This window comes from Abrus precatorius, unplaced genomic scaffold (assembly GCF_003935025.1).
Source record: "Abrus precatorius isolate BTA unplaced genomic scaffold, Abrus_2018 Scaffold7, whole genome shotgun sequence".
Classification (NCBI taxonomy): Eukaryota; Viridiplantae; Streptophyta; class Magnoliopsida; order Fabales; family Fabaceae; genus Abrus; species Abrus precatorius.
The window spans coordinates 22,819,936-22,847,197 of NW_020874417.1; the positions used below are offsets into that span (position 1 = coordinate 22,819,936).

At 36.1% G+C, this 27,262-nt stretch overlaps 3 protein-coding genes across 3 annotated transcripts; 2 read left to right on the forward strand and 1 right to left on the reverse strand.

Annotated features, from left to right (window-relative positions):
- Positions 1 to 9,689: 9,689 nt before the first annotated feature.
- On the reverse strand, positions 9,690 to 10,532 carry LOC113871634 (seed lectin-like). The gene has a single exon (XM_027508731.1). It carries the CDS (start codon positions 10,530 to 10,532, stop codon positions 9,690 to 9,692), a length of 843 nt encoding a protein of 280 aa, XP_027364532.1.
- A 7,266-nt stretch (positions 10,533 to 17,798) lies between these two features.
- LOC113871635 lies at positions 17,799 to 18,383 on the forward strand. The gene has a single exon (XM_027508733.1). The coding sequence runs from the start codon at positions 17,799 to 17,801 to the stop codon at positions 18,381 to 18,383; it is 585 nt and encodes a 194-aa protein (XP_027364534.1).
- Positions 18,384 to 25,139: 6,756 nt separating this feature from the next.
- LOC113871636 lies at positions 25,140 to 26,180 on the forward strand. Its single transcript, XM_027508734.1, has one exon. The coding sequence runs from the start codon at positions 25,140 to 25,142 to the stop codon at positions 26,178 to 26,180; it is 1,041 nt and encodes a 346-aa protein (XP_027364535.1).
- Positions 26,181 to 27,262: the final 1,082 nt, after the last annotated feature.

A 27,262-nucleotide genomic window follows, 5' to 3' on the forward strand; every position in this document is an offset into this window, starting at 1 on the left:
ACAACACCTAGTACTGCATTTATTTCTTTGCATATTTGATGAGGATTAACGACAATCTTTTGCATGACGAGTAGCTAAAATCGTTCCATCAAGTACCCTGTTGACTGAGCTGACTATTAAGAAGTTTGATTGGTCACGGCCTATTCATGATCATGTGACTGACATGATCAATTAAGCAGCAAAGTTGAAATCAATGGGCATGGAGGTGAAGGAATTCTTTCTAGTACAATTTATTTTGAACTCACTCCCTTCAGAGTTTGGTCAGTTCCAGGTGAATTACAACACCATTAAGGATAAATGGAACATACAGGAAATTAAGGCCATGCTGGTTCAGGAGGAAGGGAGGCTGAAGAAGGTGAAAGAATAATCCGTCAATCTCACATTTCATGAAGGGCTAGTAGAAGCAAGGCTAAACCAGGTAAAATGGACAACAAGGATAAGAACGATAAGGCCTTATTAAAGGTTCTTGAAGGTCGAATCCAAAAGGGCCAGAGATGCTTCTTCTGCAAGAAGACTGGCCACTTCAAGAAAGATTGTCCAAAGAGAAATGTTTGGTTTGAAAGGAAAGGTATATATTATGTTTCAGTATGCTTTGAATCAAATCTTATTGAGATACTTAAAAACACCTAGTGGTTAGATTCTGGTGTAATTATTCATGTGTCACATGTAATGCAGGGATTTCTTTTGATCTAGCCCATAAGCGGAACTGAAAAGTTCTTATACCTAGGGAACAGAATAAAGGCACGGATAGAAGGAATAGGGACTTACAGATTGATCTTGCACACTGGTTGCTACATAGATCTAGAAAAGTGTCTTTATGTTCCTGAATGTGCTAGAAATTTGGTTTCTGTTGCAAAGTTGGACGAATTTAGTTTCAATTTTAAGATTGGAAATGATAATTTTTCTTTGTATAAACACTCATAATATTTGAGATCTGGTATATTATTTGATGGTTTATATCATTTCAATCTTAATGTTAAATTTGCTGAATCTCTGTTTTATATCGAGAATGTTGTTAGTAGTAATTTGAATATGCGTAATGAATGATCTGCTTTCTTATGGCATCAAAGGTTAGGTCACATATCCAAAGAAAGGATGATGAAGTTAATGAAAAGTAAAATTTTACCTTAATTGAAGTTTGTTGTTTGGGATGTATGTGTGGATTGTATTAAAGGAAAATAAACCAAACACACATCAAAGAATCCAGCCACAAGAAGCAGTCAACTCTTAGAGTTAATACACACTGATATTTGTTGTTTGTTTGACGTCCCATCTTGGGATGATGAAAGATATTTCATTACCTTTATTGATGACTACTCACATTATTGCTATTTGTATATGTTGTATGAAAAATCTCAATCAGTGGATGTCTTATAGGTGTTCATTGATGAGGTGGAAAGGCAACTAGATAGAAAGGTAAAGGTTGTAAGGTCAGATAGAGGTGGTGAATATTATGGAAAATCTAATGAAAGTGGACAATGTCCAAGTCTATTTGTGAAACTTCTAGAAAGTCAAGGTATATGTTCACAGTATACTATGCCTGGTACACCACAACAAAATGGTGTGGCTGAAAGGCAGAATCGTACTATCATAGAAATTGTTAGAAGTATGTTGAGTTACAATTCTATACCTATGTCTTTGTGAATGTATGCATTAAAGACCACTGCTTATCTGCTTAACAATGTATACATTAAAGACCGCTACATATTTGCTTAACAGAGTTCCTAGCAAGGTAGTTCCAAAGACTATTTATGAACGGTGGACAGGAAAGAAACTCAGTTTAAGACATCTTCGTGTCTGGGGTTGTCCAACAGAAGTAAGAGTATATAATCCACATGAAAAGAAGCTTGCTAGAACCATTAGTGGTTATTTCATTGGCTATACTGAGAAATCAAAGGGGTACAAATTCTACTGTCCTAACCATAGTATGAGAATAGTTGAGTCTGGAATACAAGGTTCATTGAAAATGGTCAGTTTAGTGGGAGTGGTGAAATACGAAAGGTGGAAATTAAAGAGACATATGCAAAAACTCTTGTACTTGGTGTGTCTTCTCAAATTGTTGTTCCCTTGTAGTATCATGGTCACATAACATAAGGAGACAACAAGTTAATGTTCCAAACCCATAAGAATAGCATATAGAGGATGAACCAGCTGATAATACGCAAGTCACAAATGAGTAAGAGAAAGGTAAACCATAAGAGATAATATTAAGAAGGTTTATAAGGTAGGAAAGACCTGCTATTTCAAATGATTATGTGGTTTACTCACTTGAGCATGAATGTAACTTGAGTATTGATGAGGATCCAGTCTCATTTAAGCAAGCCATGAAATGTAATAATTCTAAAAAGTGGTTGAATGCCATGAAAGAAAAGTTAAAATCAATGAGTGACAACAAGGTATAGGATCTAGTCGAATTGCATGAAGGTTCAAAACGAGTTGGTTGTAAATGAGTCTTTAAGATCAAATGTGACTCAAAAGGCAATGTTGAGAGATACAAGGCTAGACTTGTTGCTAAAGGATACACTCAAAAGAATGGCATAGACTATAAAGAGACATTTTCTCCAGTTTCAAAGAGGGACTCTTTAAGAATTGTTATAGCTTTGGTGGCTCATTATGACCTAGAGCTCCACCAAATGGATGTAAAGACCGCTTTTTTGAATGGTGACTTGGAAGAGGAAGCTTATATGGATCAGCCAGATGCTTCTTGACCACGGGTAAAGAAAGTCTAGTGTGTAGGTTAATGAAATTAATATATGGGTTAAAACAAGCTTCTAGATAATGGTATCTTAAATTCAATGATACCATCACATCATATGGTTTTATAGAGAACACCATTGATCGGTGTATTTATATGAAGGTCAGTGGAAGCAAGTTCATCATTTGAGTCCTGTATGTTGATGACATTCTTCTTACTACAAATGATGTTGGGTTGTTGCATGATGTAAAGGAGTTTCTCTCTAAGAACTTTGAGATGAAAGGTATAGGTGAGACCTCTTATGTGATTGGAATAGAAACATTCCATAATATATCACAAGAATTACTGGGATTGTCTCAGAAAGGCCACATCAACAAAGTATTAGATATATTCAAAATGAAAAAGTGCTCATCAAGGGTAGTTCCAATTCAAAAGGGAGACAAGTTTAGTGAAATATAGTGTTCCAAGAATAAGTTAGAACATAAAGCAATGGAATCTATTCCCTATGCATCAGTGGTCGGGAGTTTAATGTATGTTCAGACATGCACTCTGCTTAATATCAGTTTTGCTGTTAGAATGTTAGGACGATATCAAAGTAATCCCAGAATAGACCACTGGAAGGCTGCAAAGAAAGTTCTTAGGTATTTATAAGGCACCAAGGACTACATGCTTACTTATAGGAAATCTAGTCACTTGGAAGTGGTTGGCTACTCGGATTCAGACTATGCTGGATGTGTTGACTCAAGGAAATCGACTTTTGGCTACATATTCTTGTTGGTTGGAGGTACAATTTCATGAAAAAGCGAAAAAGAGTCCATTATTGCTATGTCTACAATGGAAGCGAAATTTGTGGCATGCTTTGAGGCACTATTCATACTTTGTAGCTACGGAACTTTGTCTTAGGGCTTGGCATTGTTAACAATATAGAAAAGTCGCTAAGAATATATTGTGATAATTTTTAGCTGTCTTCTTCTCTAAGAATGATAAGTTTCAAAGGGAGCAAAACATATGGACTTAAAATACTTATCAGTGAAAGAAGAAATACGGAAACAGAAAGTGTCTATTGAGCATATTGGTACTGATTTGATGATAGCGGATCCACTAACTAAGGGATTAGCCCCTAAAATGTTTTTTGGCCATGTTGGAAGAATAGGCACTATAGATAAGTCCTTGTTAGCATAATTGTATGATTCACATATATGTGTATAGATTGTTTTGCTCATATTATTGTAGACAATTTTGGGAAATCAATAAAAGTATCATTTCTGCTTGTTTACTTGTTATCAAAATTGTGTTGATGTACATGTATGGTTTGAGTTTGATAATAGGTTGAGTGTTAAAAACACATCAGAGTTGCAGTATGTAGTATGACTTATTAAAACTATCTTGATTTGAGTTGGTTCTATGATACTTAGAAGGAATCATGTCGTGAAATGACTTGTGATCGCCATGATCCGATCAATTCAAATCATTGAAAGATGATGACTTGATATTATCAATGATATGTGCACTTACAGTTCATTGAATTTTCAAGTTGTCACATAGGCCAAGTGGGAGATTGTTAGATTATTTTAATAATCTTATTATAGTAGCCTATATAACTTATGACATGACTCTAATTAATGATTTAAAGTGATGGTAGTTAAATATAAAATAAAGAGTCATTGAGAGTATAATTGTAAATAACCTTCCCCTCTCCTTTCAGATAAATAAAAGAACGGTTACCAAATAGAAGTTACGGTATTCTCTATTGAGACAATCACCTTCATGGTCTCACAGTAATCGCAAGAAAGACATTTTCTCTCAACTATCCGATAAAAGCTAAAAGAGGAAGGAAGAGTTGGGGAAAATACAAAGGGCTTAACGACATCAAAGAGAGAGGTAACATCGAGTAATAATAGATTTAGGTTAGTGCTCTCTAACCCTTAATTGTGTAAGCACCATATGTTGTGTTATGAGAACAACGTAATTTAAGATCAAATGGGAAATGGTAATTTCATAATAGTCATATCAAATGGAAATTACATAACGGAATAAGAAAATCTAACAGTTCCCTCTTAAGAAATATCTAAATTTGTTAAATTTATTTATTACTTAATTTTTATCTTTGATATTATTATAAAATTACTTCTTTTCATTGACTTTGAATTTGATGGTTTTCACACAACATACAAGTTCTCCATTTAATATTCTTGATCTCTTGGTTTTTTTTTTTCCAATTCTTCCTTCCTCTTTCAGCTTTCCTCTGATGGTTGAGAGATTGTGTTCTTTTCTGATTGCCATAAGACTATGAAAAAGAGGGAGAGATCATGACCCCTATCTTGATAGCCATTCTTTTGTTTATCTAATAGGAGAGGGGAGGATTTCCTTATAATTGTGTTCATAATTGTACCCCAAATGACTTTATATTGAATATTTAACAACCATCACATTAAATCTTTAATTAAAGTTATATTAAGTTACATAATTCAATATATAGATTATTAAAATAATACAACAATTTCTCACTTGACCTATGTGACGACTTGAAGGTTCAACGAGCTATAAGTGAACGTATAATTAAAATTATCAAGTCATTATCTTTCATTGATTTAAATTGATCGGATCATAGCAGTCACAAGTCATTCAACGACATGATTTCTTTCAAGTATCACATAACTAACTCAAATCAAAATAACTTTAACTTGTTAGTTATACTACAAACTGTAACTTTGATGTGTTTTCAACATTCAACCTGTTATTATATAAACCATACACATACATAACACAATTCAAATAACAAGCAAACAGAAACAATATTTTTATTGAATTCTTAAAATGTCTATGAGCAAAACAATTCATACACATATGTGAATCACACAATCATGTTAACAAGGAATTATCTATAATGATTATTCTTCTAACATGGCCAAAAAAATGTTTTAGGGCACAATCCTTAGTTAGCGGATCTGTTGTCATCAGATTAATACCAATATGTTCAATAGACACTATATGTTTTAGTGTCTATGTGTTTTGCTCTCTTTGAGTACTTATCATTCCTAGGAAGAAGATAACTGCAAAATTATCACAATAGATTCTCAATGACTTTTCAATACTATCAATGACTTTTCAATACTATCAACAACACCAAGCCCTTAAACTCAGTGACTTTTCAATACTATCAATAACACCAAGCCCGAAAATAAAATTATGTAGCCAAAAAGCATCAACAGTAGCCTCAAAGCATGCCACAAATTCCACCATAGCTGTAGCAATAATGGACTCCTTTTTGCTATTTCATGAAATCACACCTCCAGCTAACAAGAAGATGTAGCCAAATATCGATTTCCTTAAGTCTACACACGCAACATAGTCTGAATCTGTAACGCCCTGAATTTTGTAAAATTAATTATTAATAATTATATAAATATAAATGTATATTCATATGTGTATTTTTTAGATATATATGTATGTGTATATATATATGTGTATATGCATGATTAGTTGAGCTGAAATGGGCTAAGTGCCTAAGTACAGGGCGAGATACTAGGCTGTTTTTGCTGTAGCGAGAAGGCCCTAGGAGGAAGGATTGAAAAGGTCACTTTCTCGCTGTAGCGAGAGACGTCTCTCGCTACAGCGAGAGAGCGACAGTTTGAGGTGCATTTATGGGTGCAGTCTCGCTGTAGCGAGAGGGTCTCGCTGTAGCGAGAGGGTCTCGCTGTAGCAAGATTTTGCAGAAACCAGAGTGCAGTTTTCTCTAGTTTTTTTGCTGTAACGAGTGGGCATGTCGCTGTAGCGAGAGTGTCACGACCAGAAAAGGATTTATAGGGGGTTAGGATTCGGGGAGAGTTATTTCTCCCTCTCCTTTCGATCCTCTCATGCCGAAAGACCTATTCCACCGATTAATTACCTCCAAAGTCGTTCGGGAGCGAGATTGGAGCTCGAATTTGTGTGGGGAACGCTTGGAGGTGAGTTTTAAACAGTTAGGGTTTCAATTTTTAATCCTTTTTCTCTGTTTTCGTGGTTTCCTTGGGTTCTCATGGAGTTTCTCCATGTGTTTAGGACAAAATTCGTGAGGGGGAGCACTTCTTAGTGGATTTAGCGTGTGGGACATCAATCCGAGGTAAGGGGGGACTCTACCTTATCTCAATGTATTATAATTCTTGTGTGTTTTGTTGATTAATGCAATGTGACTGAGATAGAGAGTAGGAATTGTGTGTTTGATGGAATTTAGTGTGTAATGTGATGTGTGCTGGAATAGTTAGACTCTGTGTGGGTGATTGTGTGTGATGAATTGCCTTTGATTGGTAAATTAATGTGGTTGTGAATAAATGAAGGCTATGTGTCATATATTGTGAACAAATGTGGGCCTGAGGGCCGTGTAATATTGATGAATATTGGCTGTGTGCCGTGTAATGTGAAATGAAATATATGTGTGAATGGGCGTGTTAGCGCCGTTGTAATGTGCTGTGGATGGTTCAGTGATACATTGGGGGTGTGGAAGATAAGGACGGTAGAAATACTTTAGGGAGGGAGAGTGGTGGTGACACCGACTGTGGAACGAGTGCACCACGGGCCACACACTCTCTTCTTGACTATACCTCTGACCACTACCTTTGTTGAGCAACCTGTGACTGCCCACGTGGTATCCGTGAGACAGGGGTAACCAGCGACCATTAATGGTGTAAATCTGTGATCACAGTGCTATAGTGAGTGTGGCTGTTGTGTGTTGTGCTTGTGAATGTAAAATGTTGCCTATGATTGTTTTTGCTTAATGTATTGGTAATATGTTGGAGGTGAGACTCTATGCTGACTATGTGCTTTTGGGTAGTGTAGAGTACTCACCCTTACATTCATTTTTCAGGTAATCAAGACGATCAGCACCAGACTCAGTGAAGGGACGAATGGACCGCTATAGGACATAAAATTTACTTTCAAAATGTTGTAATTGAACTAGTCCTGTAGTAGTCATTTGATATTAATTTGTAACCCTTAACTTATTTCGAAATCTTTTATGAAAAATTTGGTTATTCGATTTGCAAAATTATTGTTTTTATTGGAATTAAATTTAAGTTGTTACAGAATTTGAGTAGCCAATCACCTCCAGATGATCAAATCTTCTATAAGTAAGCATGTAATAAATACCTAATGACTTTCCTTGTAATCTTCTAGTGGTCCATTATGAGATTACTTTAATATCGATCTAACATTCTAATAGTAAAACTGATACATGGCCGAGTGCATGTTTGAGCATATATTTAACTCATTCTTGAGACATTGCATTTCACTAAACTTGTCTCCTTTTTGAATTGAAACAACCCTTGATGAAATCACTTTTCCATTTTGAATCTCTGTAAGACTTTCTTAATATAGCTTTTCTGAGACAACTCTAGTAATCCTTATGATCTATTATAGAGTATTTATATTCTAATCACATAGGAGGCCTCACTCATACTTTTCATCTCAAGATACTTAGAGAGAAACACCTTTACATTATTCAATAATCCAACATCATTAGTAATAAGAAGAATGTCATCAACATACAGGACTAAATTAATGAACTTGCTCCCACTAACCTTCATGTAGATACACCAGTTAACAGTGTTCTTTACAAAACCATATGACGTAATGGTAAAATTAAACTCAAGATACCATTGTCTGGAAGCTTGTTTCAACCTATATATTGACTTTCTTAACTTACACATCAAATTCTCTTTCCATGTAGTCAAGAAACCATATGGTTGATCTATGTATACTTTCTCTTCCAAGTCACTATTCAGAAAGGCAGTCTTTACATCTATTTTTTGAAACTCTTAGTCATAATTAGTCACCAAAGTCATAACAAGTCTTAAAAAGTTGTTCTTAGATACTAGAAAGAATGTATCTTTATAGTCTATGTCATCTTTTTGAGTGTACCCTTTAGCAACAAGTCTAGTCTTATATCTCTCAACGCTGCCTTTTGAGTCTTGTTTGGTGTTAAAGACTTAGTTAGAACTGACTTGTTTTGAGCCTTTAGACAACTTAATTAGTTCTCACACCTTATTGTCACTCAGTGATTTTAATTCTTCTTTCATGACATTTAACCACTTTTCAGAATTATTACATTTTATAGCTTGCTTAAATTAGACTAGATCTTTATCAATACTCAAGTTACATTCATGTTCAAGTGAGTAAACCACATAATTACTTGAAATAGCATGTCTTATATGCCTTGCAGACCTTCAATACTATCTCTTTTAGTTCTTTTTTCACTTACTTGATTGTAACTTGTGCATTGTCAGTTGAATTAATGATAATAGAAATATTGAATTATATAAAATAAATTTTGTACATTTAAATACAAATGTTTGACTAAGTGTTTTTTATTATTTAAATCATTAAGAATTAATATGACATTTAATATTGTATACAATATATATATATATATAATTAAAATTCAACATTTATATCTTTTAATTCTTTTTATAAAATTTAAAATTAACAAATATAATCGTTAAATTACCTTATCAAACTTTTGTATCTTATAAAAAATTTAATATTTATTTATATTTAATAATATATTAACTATTAAAATAAAGTAATATAATAAAGTATTTATTTATTTTATTTTTTATAAAAAGTTATAAAAAATATATTTTGATAAAAAATTAAAATTGATGATTAAATTAATTAGTTTTTTATTTTATAAAAAGTTATTAAAAGATATAAATGTTTAAATTTAATATATGTACCGATAATTAACTGTGATCCTTTGAAATTATTAAAAAAAAATTCGGTACTAATAGCAATTCTCTTATCTAAATATTCGAAAATATGATAGAAAAGTGAGGCACATGAATTGTAAGTATCAGACGGTTATTAATGCAATTATAGAATGAATCCACTGAAGTGTTCAAATTGTAGCGTGTATATAGTTATTATTGATTCCATTGCAAAGGCTCACATTTATTCCGTTTTATTATCCACTCTAGAGGATTTTGTCGGAACTATATAACACACATCTCCTTTGATGTCTCTACAAATTTGAAGTAAAAGACCAAGAAAGAATATCATGTGTCTCCACCAAGTCACCAGTGGCAGCGGAGAATCCAATTTGAACTTCTTCTGGTAGAACAGCAGTCAAATCAACGTCATGCGTGAAGAGTGTATCGGCAGTCAGTGGTACACTACTAGGATAAGTTACCGTGACAGTCAATTTTTGGGCCTCAGAACTATACTCTATGCGTGCATTTGTCACTGTATCATCGGGTTTAAAATTCCTCAGCCATGGCACAGTTACCAATGACTTAATAGAATTGACATTGACTCCTAAATGAGGAAACTGAGTCACAGGATCGGGGTCCCATTCATTTGAAAAGCTATCAAATTCAACAAGCAAAATTTGTTGATTGTTTGAGCTGAATGCAGTGTCAGGGGTAAACATTCCTAGGAACCCACCTTCTGATTGCTTTGAGTCAGGGAAATTGAAGTTTTGTGAGACAAAAAAGAAGGCAAATCCATCCCCGTAATCTTTTTTACCGTTTTTGTTCACCACAAAGGAGAACTCGGTGGCAAAGTCTGCAACTTTGCCACTGCTTTTGTCGTGTATACGAATTGGTTTGATCCATTCTGCTTGGCCCACACTGTGTTGGAATGGATTGCCACTTTGGTCCTTCTTAGTTAGTTGAATTGCTCCATTTGATACAGTGGCTTCATTTGATAAACCTATGACGTTAACAACTTCTGGCCCAAAAGCGGGGAAGTTGAAGGAAATGTCTGATTTGACCTTGTTAAAAAGAAAGAGCGAAAATATTGTGATGGTTAACAGAAGAGATATGGGAATTTTGGTTGCAAGGAGTTTTTGAATGAAAATAGCCATGGATGCCTTCTAATGTGAAAGGTTGAATAGAGAATGGGCTTATATAGGCATGTAAGCGTCAAGTACAATTAGGATATAAGATAAGATAAATTGGCATGGCGAAACTACTTAGGCAAGCCTCAAGTACAAGTTTGATCAACAAGGAATAATGTCACTTCACGCCCCATTTCCTAGGACTATGCGCTACAGTTTCTTTCTTATGGAAAAAATAATGAGCTATCACACTCTTAAATTTTAATTTTTTTCTTTTATATCTTAAAATAGTGTTGTTAAAAAGAAGGACGTGGAATTTTTTTAAAAAATATTTTCAAAGAAAAGAAGGGATAGAATAAAAGTGTATGAAAAGGTGTAAAAAAATGTATTATTAAAAACATACATGCGTAACAAAATAGTCGGAATCGTCGCTTAATAATTAATGCTTAAAAAAGATTGCTTTTAACGTGATACTTATTTCACTGATTAAGTAGCCTATGATATTTCTTTGTTTAACAATACTATACACTCATCTTCTAAATAAGAAAATAGATTTCTTCTCACAAATTTTATGCATTACAAAACAAAACTATTTACCATTATATTATATAAAACTTCAATTATGAATTGAAAAGCATTTAATATGGATGGATTAAGTAAGAATATTGTGTGAAAAAAATTTCACGCCATTTTATAGATAATGATGATTTACTTATTAGTTACTAATTTTATATTTTAATTAAAAATTTAGTTATGGCTGATAAGTTCATATTTTAGCATGTTCTTAGAGAATATTTTGATAAATTTATGTCTTATTTAAATGAGTTTTACAGTGACTATACTCTTAATTATTGTAGTTTAATATGCTAACGACTATGCTTTGAGAGTATGCATTGCCGTGCATAATGGTAAGCATGGTCGTGCTTGTGTGCTTGTCTTCTGTTACAGTCAGAAGAAGAGGTTTCTTATCTAATTACAAAGCAAGAATTTGGAATTTAAACCTTAAATAGATATTATCTCCTTTGATGGAAATTTTAAAATTATCAAAAAGGGTTTCTTGAAGGCATTCAATGTTATTTTTAGTGGATCTCAACTCCTATTTAAGGGACTCCAAAGACAACAAAAAGGACATTCTGATTTTTACACACACATGTTTGAAAAACACTTGGAGTCATAGAGAGTGAGGATCACTCGCAAAGACAAAGAAAGTGACTTCGGAGTCCAAACAAGTGATCAGGAACGCATTTGAAAAACGAGAACTCTGTTCATCCCCCTTTTTTTGAGAATTCCTCTAGTTTGTCTTCTTCTTTCATGTTTATGAAGTTTATTACAGTTTTTTTTATTATTTATTTTGTGATAAGTAACTAAACCCACAACTAGAGCTATGGTGGACCTTTTACATGAATTTGTGTGATTTTTTTATTTAATAATAATTTCAATTTTATTTTTTGATTGATTTTTATATTAATGCCACCACAAGAAAAATAGTTATTTGCGAGTGATTTTTTAGTTACTAATAAAAAAATTTGGTTGCTAATCTAATTAGTGACCAATTTTCAGACTGATATTGTTGGGTTGCTAAATGTATGGTGGCTAATGGTTAACGAAAGATTTAGCAACTGATAATTTAGAGACTGAATTAGTGACCAACTTTAGAGACTGAATTAGTGACTGCCTTAAGAGACTGTATTAGTGACAGAAGTTAGAGATTGAAAATGGCCAACTTTAGTCACTGAATTAGTGACAAATTTTAGAGACTAAATTAGTGACCAACTTTAGATATCAATTTAGTGATCGACTTTAGACATTGATTTAGTGACCAACTTTAGAGACCAATTTAGTGACCGACTTTAGACATTGATTAAATGATTGACTTTAGAGACTGAATTAGTGATCAAATTTTGCTTGAAACTAATTTTAGTGACTAATTTAGAAATAAATTTTGTGACTAGTTTTGAGATGAATTTTGTGACCAATCTTAATGATGATTTAGTGACGAAATTTAAAGACTGATTTAGCAACCAATTTCAAAATTGATGTAGAGACCATTTTTTGTGTCAAAATCAGTCACTAATAATTTAAACATTAATTTTAAAGTATGTGAACTAATTAATTATCATTGAACCTGATAGGCACATATATATCATCAATAATAACAATATTTTTTAGATATGATGGACATCTTTTAGCATACACAATACACATTATATAAGTCTCTAATTCCATACATGATATTACATAATAAGTCTCTAAAACACAATACAAATAACCAACGGAGGTTGATTCAAGTTGCAAGTGACTTACCTGGGTCAAATCTAGATTAAATCGGATGGAAAACAAAAAAAAAAACACAATGCAAATTGTTAAAGTCTCTCATTGCATACGCAATACATACTACATAAGTCTGTAACTCAATACATAATAAAAAAAAGATATGTTAAGTAATATACATAATAGACATTAAATATTTCATTCTAACTCCAAAATTGATGCCCTTATTTGTAGCTTCTTCACAAATAGGTTGCATTGATTGTAAACTAGAAGAATGAAAGTCCATCTTTTCCATCATTTTTCATAACAAATGGTTAGTCAATTGAATATCTCTCTCAGTATTTGCCACACTAGTATGAAGGTCATCCCTTTCAATTTGAACTTCTAATTTCTTTTTCTATTCTTAAAGTTCCTCTCTTTGTACCCACTCAATGATGAAGAACTTGAACCATGATAAAAAGGTCTCCCAGCTACCACAATGAACTCCAATCTAAGGCCATATACTTTTCACATTTTTGTTCCAACTACCTCAAACTACACATCTAACTCACTTGGTGGAGGGGTTCCTTGAGAAGATGATATTTGTGTCGCTTCCTCCCACGTGCATGTAAATTCTGCCTTTTAGAAACAATAATATAAGACAATAATCTTAAAAGCATACATTAAACATAGAAAAATTACACAAAAGTTTGACTTACATCTATATGCGCAGACTTCTCATCCACACATGTCTTATATGTTGGTGTGTGTGACGAATAACTTTGTCTAAGACAAATGTAATAATACATATTAATACAAAGTATGTATAAACATAAATTACAAATTACTACATGATACAAAACAAATTTAATAATAAAGTTTAAAAGTACAAAGACAAAACTTAACCAAATTAGCTCTATGTTGAGAAGTGATAATGGAACCACTAATGTGGAGTGACCCTCCAAATCCTCCACAATCAGATGCTCAGTTTATTTTTGCTTGTGTGCTTTTTTCCTTAAATTGTCCACTTCTCTAATGTTCACATAGTCTATACCAAACATGATCTACAAGCCAATTTGGTTTATTCATATTAGCGCAGACCTTGTTAAAAGAATTTTTCAATAATATTGCAACAAAAAAATAATGAGAGTCAAACATGTACTCCAATATTTCAAACACCTTAAAGAGATTTTTTCAATACTTAGTATTTACTGTGTACCTACCAACAAAATTGAAAGAATCAACTAATTATGCTATAAAGCATAAAAATGTATGCTTGCATGTCTCAATGTACCTTAACATAAAAAAGAATGTGATTCCTAATTTAATAAACTAAAATAGCAATTTAATTTTAATTGGAAACATAACCTAATAAAAGTAGATCCCTTTTCTCATCAAAACTTATATTTAGTAGGTCATGCGTGTTTAGTATAAAAGAAAAGGTTTACCTACTGAAATCTCCTAACATGGGTTAATCCACTTAAGGCAGTACTAGCTTCATTCTGATGTAAAACCCTAAAGTCCCAAAATTAGCAACACGAAGAGGAAGGTCTGCAAAGTCATTTAATGAATTCTAAAAAAGTTCCTTATAAACTAATAACATAAACACAATTTTTTATCTTGAAAAGTAGTTCTAAGCTTAAATTACACTTGTACCATCAGCGTATGAACATCTTAACGACAACTCATATGCTTCAATAGACATTAAAAGCATATCTTACCTCTCCGAGAATTTACCAGTTTTATCAAATCCGTGTAAATCTGATGTTCAGTCACACATAAACGTGTATTTTATGAGTACAAAACATTTATCAAACATTGCTCTTTTAGTTCCTTACACAAAAAATAACAATGTATGTACCTGGTTGGAGGACACGAGAGAACAATAGGGTGATAGAGTAGAGGACATGAGAGAAGAAAAGGGAGGCAAACCAGAGGACGAAAGAAAAGAACACTGAGATAGAACTGTGGATTTGGGAGAACAACAAGACCAAAGGATGTAGACAGCAGCAGAAGAACATAAGAAAGGATTTCAACGTTTTCTGAACAGGACTTAGGGTACGAGGCAAGTAAGTAAAAAATGTATTATTCTATATAATTATTATATTATTTTATTTTATTATAATTATTTTTATAATAAATTATTTAAATTTATAAATTTACTTATTTTTCTTTTAATATTATGCTACACATTTTAATTTAAAATTTTGATTAGGATATATAGGTATACTTGTAATACCCCGAATTTTGGTAATATTAATTATTATTCTTATATATATATATATATATTCATATATGTGTTGATTTATTTGAAAATGATGTTTTATGTGTATTAATTACATGGATATGTGTATGTATGACTGGTTGGGCTGAAATGCGCTAAGTGTCTAAGTACAGGGCGAGATACTGGGCTGTTCTCGTTGCAACGAGAGGATTCTCATTGTAGCGAGAAGGCCCTGGGAGGAAGGACCAGAACTGTCACCTTCTCGCAGTAGCGAGAGACGTCTCGCTGTAGTGACAAAGCGACAGTTTGGGTGCATTTCTGGGTGCAGTCTCGCTACAGCGAGAGGGTCTCACTGTAGCGAGATTATGTAAAAACCAAAGTGCAGTTTTCTCTGGTTTTTTCGCTGTAGTGAGAGGGCGTGTTGGACCTTGCTGCAGTGAGAATATCTCGCTGCAGCGAGAATATCTCGTTGTAGCGAGAGTGTCGCGACCAGAAAAGGATTTAAAAGGGGCTAAGGTTTGGGGAGAGTAATTTCTCCCTCTCCCTTCGAAATCCCTTCGATTCTCTCACTCCCAAACCCTATTCCACCAATTAATTGCCTCCAAAGCCATTTGGGAGCGAGATTGGAGCTCAGATTTGTGTGGGAAACGCTTGGAGGTGTGATTTAAACGATTAGGGTTTTCATTTTTCCTTCCCTTTCTCTGTTCTTGGTAATTTTTGGGGTTCTCATGGAATTCTTCCATGTGTTTAGGCCGAAAGCTGTGTGGAGAGCATATCCGTGGTTGAGTTCGGGCGTGGGTCTTCAATCCAAGGTAAGAGGGGACTCTACCTTATCTCAATGTATTGTAATTCTTGTGTATTTCAATTAATAATGCAATGCGACTGAAATAGAGAGTAAGAATTGCGTGTTTGATGAAAATTGGTGTGTAATGTGATGTGTGCTGGAATAGTTAGGCCCCGTGTGGATGATTATGTGTTATAAAATGCCTTTGATTGGTGAATTAATGTTGTTGTGAATAAATGAAGGCTATGTGTCGTATATTGTGAAACGAATGTGGGCCTAGTGCCGTGTATTTGAATGCAATGTGGGCTGTGTGCCGTGTGTAAGCATGATTATTGCATGCGTGAATGAAATATGTGTGAATAGGTGTGTTAGCGCTGTTGTAATGTGCTGTGAATGGTTCAGTGAAACACTGGGGGTGTGGCAGATGAGGACGGTAGAAATACCTTAGGAAAGAGGGAGTGGTGGTGACACCGACTGCGGAACGGGTGCACCACGGGCCACACACTATCTTTCTGACTAGACCTCTGACCATTACCTTTGCTGAGCAACCCATGACTGCCCATGTGGTATCCGTGAGGCGGGACCAACGACCATTCATAGTGTAAATCTGTGATCACAGTGTCAATGTGAGTGTGGCTGGTGTGAGTATGCATGGGTTCATGAATTGTGCTTATGGATATGATAATGCTGCCTATGCTTGTATTTGTTTAATGTATTGGAAATGTGCTGGAGGTGAGACTCTATGCTTTATTGTATGTTTTGGTAATGTAGAGTACTCACCCTTATATTCATTTTTCAGGTAATCAATACGATCAGCACCAGACTCAGTGAAAGGGACGAATGAAACTGCTATAGGACTAGGATTTTAATTTAAAACTAATGTATTTGAATGGGTCTTGTAGTAGTGACTTGATAGAAATTGTAACCCCTTTTCTTATTTTAAAATATTTGATGAAACCAAGGATTGAGAACCTTATTTGAAATGAAATTTATTTTATTCCGAATTTGCGAAATTATGATTTATTGAAATTAAACATAAGGTGTTACAATTTTGGTATCAGAGCAGTTCATCCAAACCAGACTGGGGTATCGGGCTAAAGCGTCCAAGATAAGTGTTGATTGTTTTGTTTACCTGGATTATAAATGTATTATTAATTTGATTTGCTGGACTGTGACTGTTAAATTGTGTAGCTTAGAATATGTCTGGTAGAGGTAGAGGTAGAGGAGCTAGAGACACCAATGACCTCATGGAACGCATGGCTCAGATTCTGGAAGCCATAGTGCATAATCAAGGCGGAGAGCCGGCTAAGTATAGAGGGTTATCTGCCTTCACTAGGCATGATCCTCCAAAGTTTGAGGGTGATTCAACCCCGAAGGAGCCCAAAGGTGGGTGGCTGATGTGGAGAAGATCTTTAATGCAATGGGATGCCGTGAGGAGAACAAGATTGCTTATGCCATCTACTTATTGTGTGGGAAGGCTGAGGACTGGTGGAGGTTTCCCGGTCAGACCTTGCCACAAGAGGATGGCTACATCCAGTGGGAGACATTCAAGACCATATTCCTAGGGAACTACTTTCTCCAGGACCTAAGGAAGCAAAAGGCTAGGGAGTTCCTTGAACTAAAACAAGGAAGTATGACTGTAGGGGAGTATGCAGCTAAGTTCCAAGAGTTGATGAAATATTGGCCTCACTATTAGCATGGTAATGGAGAGGAGGATCTGTGTGCTTAGTTTGAGCATGGATTGAGGCCAGACATCCGAGCTGCGGTCAATGTGTTTCAGCTGACAGATTTGCCTACCCTGGTGAGCAAGAGCAGAATTTTTTAAGCTAACTCGAGAGGGAAGATGGTGGACACTAGGGGAGCCAGCCCAGTGAGGCAAGATAGAAGACCCCCTAGGTTCTCAAGGGGACCGTATTTGGGTTCGAACAGTTCTCAATCCCGAGGAAGTTCTTCCCAAGAATAGAGTAGTGGAAGTGGTTCAGGATCAAGTTCTTTCAGAGGACCGCTTAAGTGTTTCAGGTGTGGAGAGCCACACATGGTGAAGGACTGCCCACAGCTAAGGATAACTTGTAGCAATTGTGGGAAGTCAGGGCACGTTGCCAACGAGTGCTGGGCCGCCAAGAGAAGCGGTAGTGCAAGTGTAGCTCAGAGGCCAGAATCAAGAGGAAGTACGGGGCTAGGTACGGGGCAGAAGCCGAGCATTCCTGCCAGAGTCTTTGCTATGAGTGGGGCAGAGGCTTCACAGTCAGAAGAACTGATCCGAGGTAAATGCATTAAGGATCGACTGCTTGATGTGCTGTTTGATTCGGGTGCTACGCACTCTTTTATATCTGTGGACTGTGTGAAGAGTCTGAATCTGTATGTGACGGAATTGCCATGTAATGTTGTGGTGACTACCCTTACGGGTAAGCCGGTTGTGACATCACGGGTCTGTTTGGGTTGTGCAATGATGGTACATGGTAGGGAGTTTGAGGTGGACTTAATTTGTTTACCTCTTTCTCAACTGAATGTTATTCTGGGAATGGATTGGCTTACTGCCAACCATGTGCTGCTGGACTGTAGGGAGAAGACTTTGATCTTCGGTGCGACAATGACAGAGGTTCCAAGGCTTATAAGCTAGGGAGCATGGGAGAATGCGGTAAACGCCAAGGCTTTCATGGTTATGTTCTCAATGAAAACCAAAAGTGTAGTGGAGCCGGAGTATATTCCAGTGGTAAGGGATTTCTTGGAGGTTTTTCCCGAGGATATTTCTGAGTTACCGCCTGAGAGGGAGATAGAGTTTGCTATTGACATCATTCCGAGAGCAAGCCCAATTTCTGTGGCGCCTTACAGGATGTCACCTGTGGAGTTGGTAGAGGTCAAGAAGCAAGTAGAAGATTTGTTACAGAAACGGTTTGTGAGACCGAGTGTGTCACCATGGGGAGCACCAGTGCTCTTGGTGAAGAAGAAAGATGGAAGTATAAGGATATGTGTAGATTATCGGCAGTTGAATAAGGTGACAGTCAAGAACAAGTATCCACTTCTGAGGATTGATGATTTGATGGACGAATTAAGGGGTGACCATCGCGCCTGCGGTACGGTCACTATGAGTATTTGGTGATGCCGTTTGGGGTGACCATCGCGCCTGCGGTGTTCATGGACTACATAAACAGGATCTTCCATGAGTTTTTGGATAAGTTTGTGGTGGTGTTCATCGACGACATCCTAATTTATTCAAAGACTCAGGAAGAGCATATCGAGCACTTAAGGATTGTCTTGCAAATTCTGAGGGAGAGACAGTTGTATGCGAAGTTCTCCAAGTGTGAATTTTGGTTGTCAGAAATTCAGTTTCTGGGGCATGTAGTATCGAAGGAAGGAATCATGTGACTGAAGTGCGCAGTTTTCTCAGATTGGCGGGCTATTATAAGAAATTCATTGAGGGATTTTCTAAGATAGCGTTGCCCTTAACGAAGCTAACTCGCAAGGAAAAGGAGTTCAAGTAGACCAAGGGGTGTGAAGCTAGTTTCTTGGAGGCTCTACTCAACCCGGAGCGGCAATTTGATGTGTATTGTGATGCATCTGTGCAAGGACTTAGTTGTGTCTTGATGCAAGACGGGTGAGTAGTTGCTTATGTCTCAAGACAGTTGCGTCAGCATGAAGTCAACTATCCGACACACGATCTAGAGTTAGCCGCGGTGGTTTTTGCTCTTAAGGTATGGAGGCACTACCTGTATGGGGCAAGGTTTGAGATGTTCAGTGATCATAAAAGCTTGAAGTATCTATTTGATCAAAAGGAGCTGAATATGCGGCAGAGGAGATGGATGGAATTTCTCAAGGACTACGACTTAACATTGTCTTACCACCCTAGCAAGGCAAATGTGGTAGCCGATGCTTTGAGCCAAAAATTGTTGCATGTGGCAGCAATGATGGTGAAAGAGATGGAGTTGATTGAGGAATTTCGGGACATGAATTTGGCCATGGAGGTGAGGCCGGGGAGTTTATATCTCGGAGCGACAACGATTTACAACGACTTCCTGGTGTACGTCCGAGATGCTCAGCAGGGAGATGCCTTCCTGTAAGACATGATGAGGCAGAAGGATGAGGGAAAGGACTTGGATTTCCACCATAATGAGAACAGGGTGATTAGGTTCTGGAACCGTGTGTGCATTCCTCAGGTGGATGAGCTTAGACAGATGGTGCTTGAGGAAGCACATAAGAGCAGAATGAGTTTTCACCCCGGTGCAACAAAAATGTATCAGAATCTTCAGAAGAGTTTTTGGTGGAATGTAATGAAGAGGGTGATGAAATGAGTTTTGCTACTCGTTATGCACAAAAATTGTCGTTAACCCTCATCAAATATGCAAAGAAATGAATGCAATACTAGGGTGTTGTCCTAGGTCGTCTCCAAGGAATTTTTGGTTGGGAACATACATTGAACAAGTGTGAACATAGATTTTAAAGCAAGTAAATTGGGGGGAGGTTTGTCAATTTCCAGATTTTAATCAAGAGCAAAATGTAAACTAGTGAAATTCAATCAATTAAGAAGAGTAATCCCTAGTCAATCAATGAGTTCTATCCCTATTCTTTCAAATGATTCAATAATTCTCTTTTCTTCCCTTGAATTAAGTTAATCTAACAAGCGAAAATTAACTTTAGCATCCCAATTAAAATTAAGCATCTTAATGGGCTCCAATCTCTATACCTAAGATTAAGCAATCTCAAAGATTAATCAAAATTAAGCAATTTTGGATTAGAATTTCGTTTGGGTAATTTAGGGTTCATTAAGTAATGTTCCCCTCATGTAAATTTCATTTCATTCAGAGATTAGGGTTAATAAATCCAAGGAAAGAAAGATTAATATTGCCATTAAACCCAAGAATTCAAGAACCATGTGAGTTGACTAGGAATTACAAGAAAATTCAGCCCTCTATATGGATGGGCTTCACAAATGAAAGAAGGGAATGCAGAAACGTAAACAACATTAATGTAAAATCAATGAGAATCAAAGGGAAATTGAAAATTAAAACCTATAATGGACCCTTAGCTGTCACCTAAGACTCCAAAGCTCTGGCAAGAAAAATGTCCTAATTTGGCAAAGGGAATGAAAGAAAATTAAAAGTCTAAGCTCTCGTACCCTAATTCCTAAAATCTATTTATAGTGGAGGACATGTCAGCAAAGTGCCCACTTTTGCCTTTGAAAGTGTCTACTTTGGCTCTTAAGAGTGTTCACGCGTATCTACGTTGGCTTGCAAATTCTCTAGAGTTGTCACTTTTCATGCTGAAAGTAGCTACTTTGGATGCGCGTAGCCACTATGAAAGGCAATAGTGTCCATGCGCATATTGCTTCCCAAGTGGCGTCCCTGGAGCTTTCTGGAGTTGCTACTATAAAGGTTGAAAGTAGCTACTTTGGACCCTTTAATGCCCATACTTGCTGTAGTTGCTACTTTTGCTCCTGAAAATGGCTACTTTGGGGTCAACTTTCATCCAAGGGCCAAGATTTCTCAAAATGAGCTTGGGGACTCTGCAAAATTATCAAGATAATTAAAATTGCAATCTATATCTATGTAATTAAATGTAAATTAACAAAAAATTAATAAACCTATGATATTTATTCAAAATGTGATTTATGTATTATTTACACTATCTAAGTCCATTTTTTCTATCAAGGAGCACCAAAAAGGCAAGTAAAAATATAATAAAAAGTGGATTCATCACAACCCCAAACTTAAACTTTTGCTTGTCCTCAAGCAAATCAAAATTCAAGCAAATTAAATGAAGAGGGTTGGATTTATCCAAATTTTTTTTTTTTCAAAAATTTTCATTCCAACTTCATGCTTTAATTAGCACATCCAACATCTTCACAACCATAGACTCATTCAACAGAGGAATCATATTCATGTCAAATATTCCATGCAAAGTCCCACTAAATTGAAACAAAAGAATCAAGTAAGGTTTCATGTGACTCACATAATGCAAAGAAACTATCTATCTCACAAGGTGGTGTTTCACTCATCACTCAAGAACAATTCAGGCTAAGTGTTTTCCCTCAATCCATGCATTTTGCCTCACCCTACCATATGCTTGCCCATATTCTCAATCTCCTTTGCCTAGACACAATGAACCACCTATCATGAGGGCTTTGTTAGTCACAAATAGGGTTAGGATAGGCTCAAATTTAATCAAGAAGGGTCACAAGATCAAGTGGGTACTCAAGAGGAGGGAGTTCTTTTGAGTGATTTAGTACAACAACTAGAGTGGAATGCCTTAAATGATGTAACTTAAAAGGTTCAAGCATTCTTTCACCACATTTTTTTTTAATTTGCCTTATGTGGAAATCCTTTTTCAACTCAAATGCCTTGCTATATTTTTCTTTCTTTCTTTTCTCCTTTTTCATTCATTCATTCATATTTTTGTGATGTCATGGACTTTCACAATCATTTTTTTTATGTGGATTATGAACATGTATGCTATCCACTGATCAATTGGATTTTTATAACATTATTTCCTCTAATTCCTAGCTCATTAATCCTCTTTTGTGCCTAATTGGTTGAATTGGATCATTTTATGATGTTTGGATTTTATTTGGGCTTTATTTAATTTTTCTAGTATTTGGCAAATTCTGATACTGTTTTGGTTTCTGGACCATATCTTAAGTTGTAGAACTCCTTTAATTGTGATTCTTGATTTGTAGGAAAGATCAGAGAAAGGTTCACAATTCCTATGAGAGGTTAGAAACCAATTCTGATGATAAGAAGCTAAAACTGGGCCTGGAAAAAGTTAGAATGCTGCAGTCACGGATCCTGAGCAAGGTGCAGTATTTGGGCCATATCTCAGTCCACAGATGTCTGCTTAAGCTTATTCCAGTGTTGTTTTGAAGCTAACATCCAACGCTACAATTGTCATTCAGGCCACGAACCAAAAAGAGGCCATTTTTCATTGCCGAAAAAAAGGAACAAAGTGACGAACGAAAATTTTGAATTTTGAATTTTGAATTTTAAGTTGTTTTTTCGCTCCTCTCCTTTCTTCTTCCTCTCTCTTCTCTCTGTTTTCATTTTTTTTCCCTTTCATGAATTTTTTCCCTCCATCCATGAAGGCTTAGATTCTCATCTGATTCAAGGATTAAAAGAGACGTGAGACTCTTGAGAATTGATTGATTGCACATTGGCATAAATTCAATAACAATTTCGGGTTTCATCTATTCCTTATTCTCTCCCTTTTGCTAATTATATTTTCGAATTGAAGTTATTCGTTTGGATTGATGATTATGCATGTGGTTGATTATGTATTATTTGATTGATGTATGTAATTGAGTTTTAAGGAACATGAATTGGATTTTCAGGTTTGAAAACTACGATTAACGGCATTGGTAAATTAAATTGGCACAATTCAATTAGGTTCTAGAGTTTTCTGAATTTTAATTAATTATGTGCTAATCGAATGCATGAAGGTCTTCATGTGAATGCTGAGTTCAAATTGAGGTTTCATTCGGATTCATTGTTAATTACCAAATTGTTTGTTGATGTACTCTCTTAAAAATCTGGTGATAGAGTAGTTATTTTCTTCTTAATTCTTGGATTGGAATTTCAATTTCTGTTCACTCTTCATTCTAATTATAATTAAGTGCGTTTTTGTTTCCTTTATAAACAAACCCCACTCATCTTATACACTCTCTAAATAGATTAATTTGCCATTGTGATTCTTTGAGAAACGACCCTAGTTACTTACCCCATACTATAGTAATTAGGTTTATTTTGACCCGTGTACGACCTCGTGTCAAATTGGCGCCGTTGCCGGGGAATCACTGGCGTTTTTAACATATTTAGAGTGTTAATCTTTCTTAGTGTGTTTTGCGTTCTGTGTTGAGCGTTTTTGCGTTGAGGTATTTATTGTGAGTCTAGTAGGGACTAAATTGAGTGGTGCACCCCTGAAATTCCAAAATTCCATCGTTTAGATCACTTTTTCAATTTTTTTTAGTATTTTAGGATTTTTAAAAATAGTAAAAAAATTTCAAAAATAGGAAATTTTATTTCTAGTACTTCTGTGGTGGTCCTATATTTTTTAAAAATTATTTCATTGGTTTTATTTCTCTATTAGCATTCTGTCGGCATATTGTGTGTCCATCATTCTTATGTGTCTAATGTTGCATGACACGAGCTAAGCCTGGTGAATTGCGTCCTTTTAATCCTGAAATTGATAGGACGTTTCATCATTTAATTAGAACACATAAAAGGCTTACCTTTACTAATATTCAAGTTGATAATAGTGTAGGTTCTATTAGTAGTGTTAATCATTCTGTTTTTGTGCATTCTGAGTCTGAGTTTTTGCATTCTGATTCCGAGGATATTATTAATATGGCTAACAGAACTTTGAAGGAACTTGCAGCACCTGATGTTAACTATCACACTTTGGCAATTCAGTATCCGAATTTGGATGCAGACTTTGAGCTCAAGTCAGGGCTGATACACCTGCTGCCCAAGTTTCATGGTTTAGCTGGTGAAGACCCTCACAAGCACTTGAAGGAATTCCATGTGGTATGCTCAACCATGAAACCGCATGGAGTGGAGGAGCATCACATCAAGCTAAGAGCATTTCCTTTTTCTTTGGATGGGATCTGCTAAGGATTGGTTGTACTACTTACATCCTGGTTCCATCACAAGCTGGCAGGACATGAAGAGGATGTTCTTGGAGAAGTTCTTCCCTGCCTCAAGAGCTGCTTCTATTAGGAAAGAAATTTGTGGCATAAGGCAGGATTACTGGAGAGACTCTACATGAGTATTGGGAGAGGTTCAAAAAAATTGTGTGCAAGCTGTCCACACCATCAAATCAGCGACCAGCTCCTCATTCAATATTTTTACGAAGGTCTCATGCTAATGGATAGAAGTATAGTTGATGCTTCTTCTGGAAGGGCTTTGGTAGACAAAACTCCCACTGCAGCTTGTGAATTGATTGCAAACATGGCTGCCAATGCACAACAGTTTGGTACCCCAGCCATGATGTCTACAAGAGAAGTGAATGAAGTGAAGACCCTTGATACAAACCAGTAAAGGATGGAGAACAGAATAAAAGAGTTGACAACTTTGGTGAGGCATTTGGCACTCGGTCAAACACAACAACCTCAGTAGTCCATTCCAACAGCAACAAGCATTTGTGGAATTTGGCTGCCAATTCACGCAATAGATCAATGTCCACAGATGCAAGAACCAATGAAACAATTGCTGGAATTTTTCCTAGAAAACCTTTCCAACAACAGCAGCAGCAAAGGAATTATGACCCCTTTTCCAATACATACAATCTCGGATGGAGAGATCACCCAAATCTAAGGTATGGTAATTCTAATCAGTTCCAGCAGTAGTAGCAACCTCAATATCAGTTCAGGCACTATGCTGCAGAACCAAACATGAGGCAGCAATATTCACAGCAAGCTAAACCAGACCAACCACAAAACAGTAGCTCAGAACCGAGTCTAGCAGATTTGGTGAAGCAGATGGCAACCAGCAGTGTCCAGTTTCAGCAGAGAACAGAAGCCAGCATCCAGAATCTGCAAACACAGATTGGTCAGTTGGCTACAACAGTAAATGAGCTGAAATCCCAAGGTTCTGGCAACCTTTCCTCCCAATCTGTGAGTAATCCAAGGAATGTGAGTGCCATCACTTTGAGAAGTGGCAAGCAGCATGAAGATCCAAATGCTGCAGCAGAAAAATCAACTTCTGCAGAGATAGATGCAACTGAAGAGCAACCAGAGCCATCCAACAAGAGAGACAATAGCCATTCTGAACCAAACATTTCGCTGCCTTTTCCAAATAGAGTGACTCAAAATAAGAAGATAGTAGAGGCAGAAATGGACAAGGAGATCATGGAAACTTTTAGGAAAGTTGAAGTCAATATTCCACTCCTAGAAGCTATCAAACAAATTCCAAAGTATGCCAAGTTTCTCAAGGACTTGTGCACTCATAGAAGAAGGCAAAAGGGAAATGAAAAAGTGAGCATGGGCAGAAATGTTTCTGCCATCATTCAGCCGAGCATTCCTCCAAAATGCAAGGATCCTTGGACTTTCACCATTCCATGCATCATAGGAAGCGAGCAATTTAGTCAAGCCATGTTTGACCTTGGAGCTTCAATCAATGTGATGCCAAAATCAGTCTACCAGTCTTTGCACATTGGGAAGCTCAAGCCAACGGGAGTGGTGATCCAACTTGCCAACCAAAGCATAGCACACCCTAAGGGAGTTTTAGAAGACGTGTTGGTAAGAGTAAATGATCTTATTTTTCCTGCTAATTTTTATGTGTTAAACATGGAGGATGATGTTAATCAACCAACATTGATCTTAGGTAGGCCATATTTGAAAACTGCTAAAACTAAGATTGATGTACACTCTGGTACTTTATCCATGGAATTTGGAGATAAAACAAGGTGCATTTTAAACTGCATGATGCCATGAGATATCCACCAGAAGAGCATTATGTGTTTCATTTAGATATCATTGATACATTGGTTGATGATATGCATAAGAATTTGTGTGTTGAGTTTCCTGAAATTGTAGGCATTAGAGATGACTTTCAATGTTCAGATTGTGATGGAATTCATGATTTATGTGTTGTTTGTGCCGAATTTAATGCATGCATATATGGTTTAGATTCTGAACAGAATTTTTTTGAGGAGTTACATGTTGAAGTTATTAGAACAGATTCTGATTCTAATTTTGCAATAGTGGAAAATACTGATTGTGCATATTCTGATTATTCTGTGGGTTGTGCAAATAACTCTTATGTTGATCTTTCTGTTATGGGATATGATAATGCTCTTGTGCAAGATTTTTCACACATTACAGGTATTGAGATTAGAAAAATAGAGCAGATTCTAAGATTAGCACCCTCCATACAAGAGCCACCCACCTTGGAGCTGAAACCTTTACCAGAAAATTTGAAGTATGCATTCTTGGTACCAGATGAGAAGCTGCCAGTCATAATAGTTCAGGATTTGCAACCAGAACAAGAAGAGAAGTTGCTAAACATTCTGAGGCAGAACATAAATGCTTTAGGATGGACATTGGCTGACATACCTGGGATTAGCCCCTCCACATGCACGCACAAAATTCAGTTAGAGGAGGGAGTAAAACTAGTGAGGCAGCCTCAGAGGAGATTGAACCCTCTGATTCTGGATGTGGTCAAGAAAGAAGTCAGCAAGCTTCTAGATGCTGGCATCATTTACCCAATTTCAGACAGCAAGTGGGTGAGCCCGGTGCAAGTGGTTCCAAAAAAGACCAGAATAACAGTAGTAAAGAACTCGAAGGATGAGCTAGTTCCCACAAGAGTGTAGAATAGCTGGAGGGTCTGCATTGATTACAAGAAGCTGAACTAGGCCACCAGGAAGGACCACTTCCCATTACCCTTCATTGATCAGATGCTGGAAAGATTGGCAGGTCAGCTACATTACTGTTTTCTTGATGGATTCTCTGGTTATTTTAAGATTCACATTGCACCTAAGGATCAAGAGAAGACAACCTTCACCTATCCATTTGGT

Excerpts from the sequence above, each read along its gene's own strand:
- LOC113871634 (XM_027508731.1), bottom strand. The coding sequence starts at position 10,532 with ATGGCTATTTTCATTCAAAAACTCCTTGCAACCAAAATTCCCATATCT.
- LOC113871635 (XM_027508733.1), top strand. The coding sequence starts at position 17,799 with ATGGTGAAGGACTGCCCACAGCTAAGGATAACTTGTAGCAATTGTGGG.
- LOC113871636 (XM_027508734.1), top strand. The coding sequence starts at position 25,140 with ATGAGGCAGCAATATTCACAGCAAGCTAAACCAGACCAACCACAAAAC.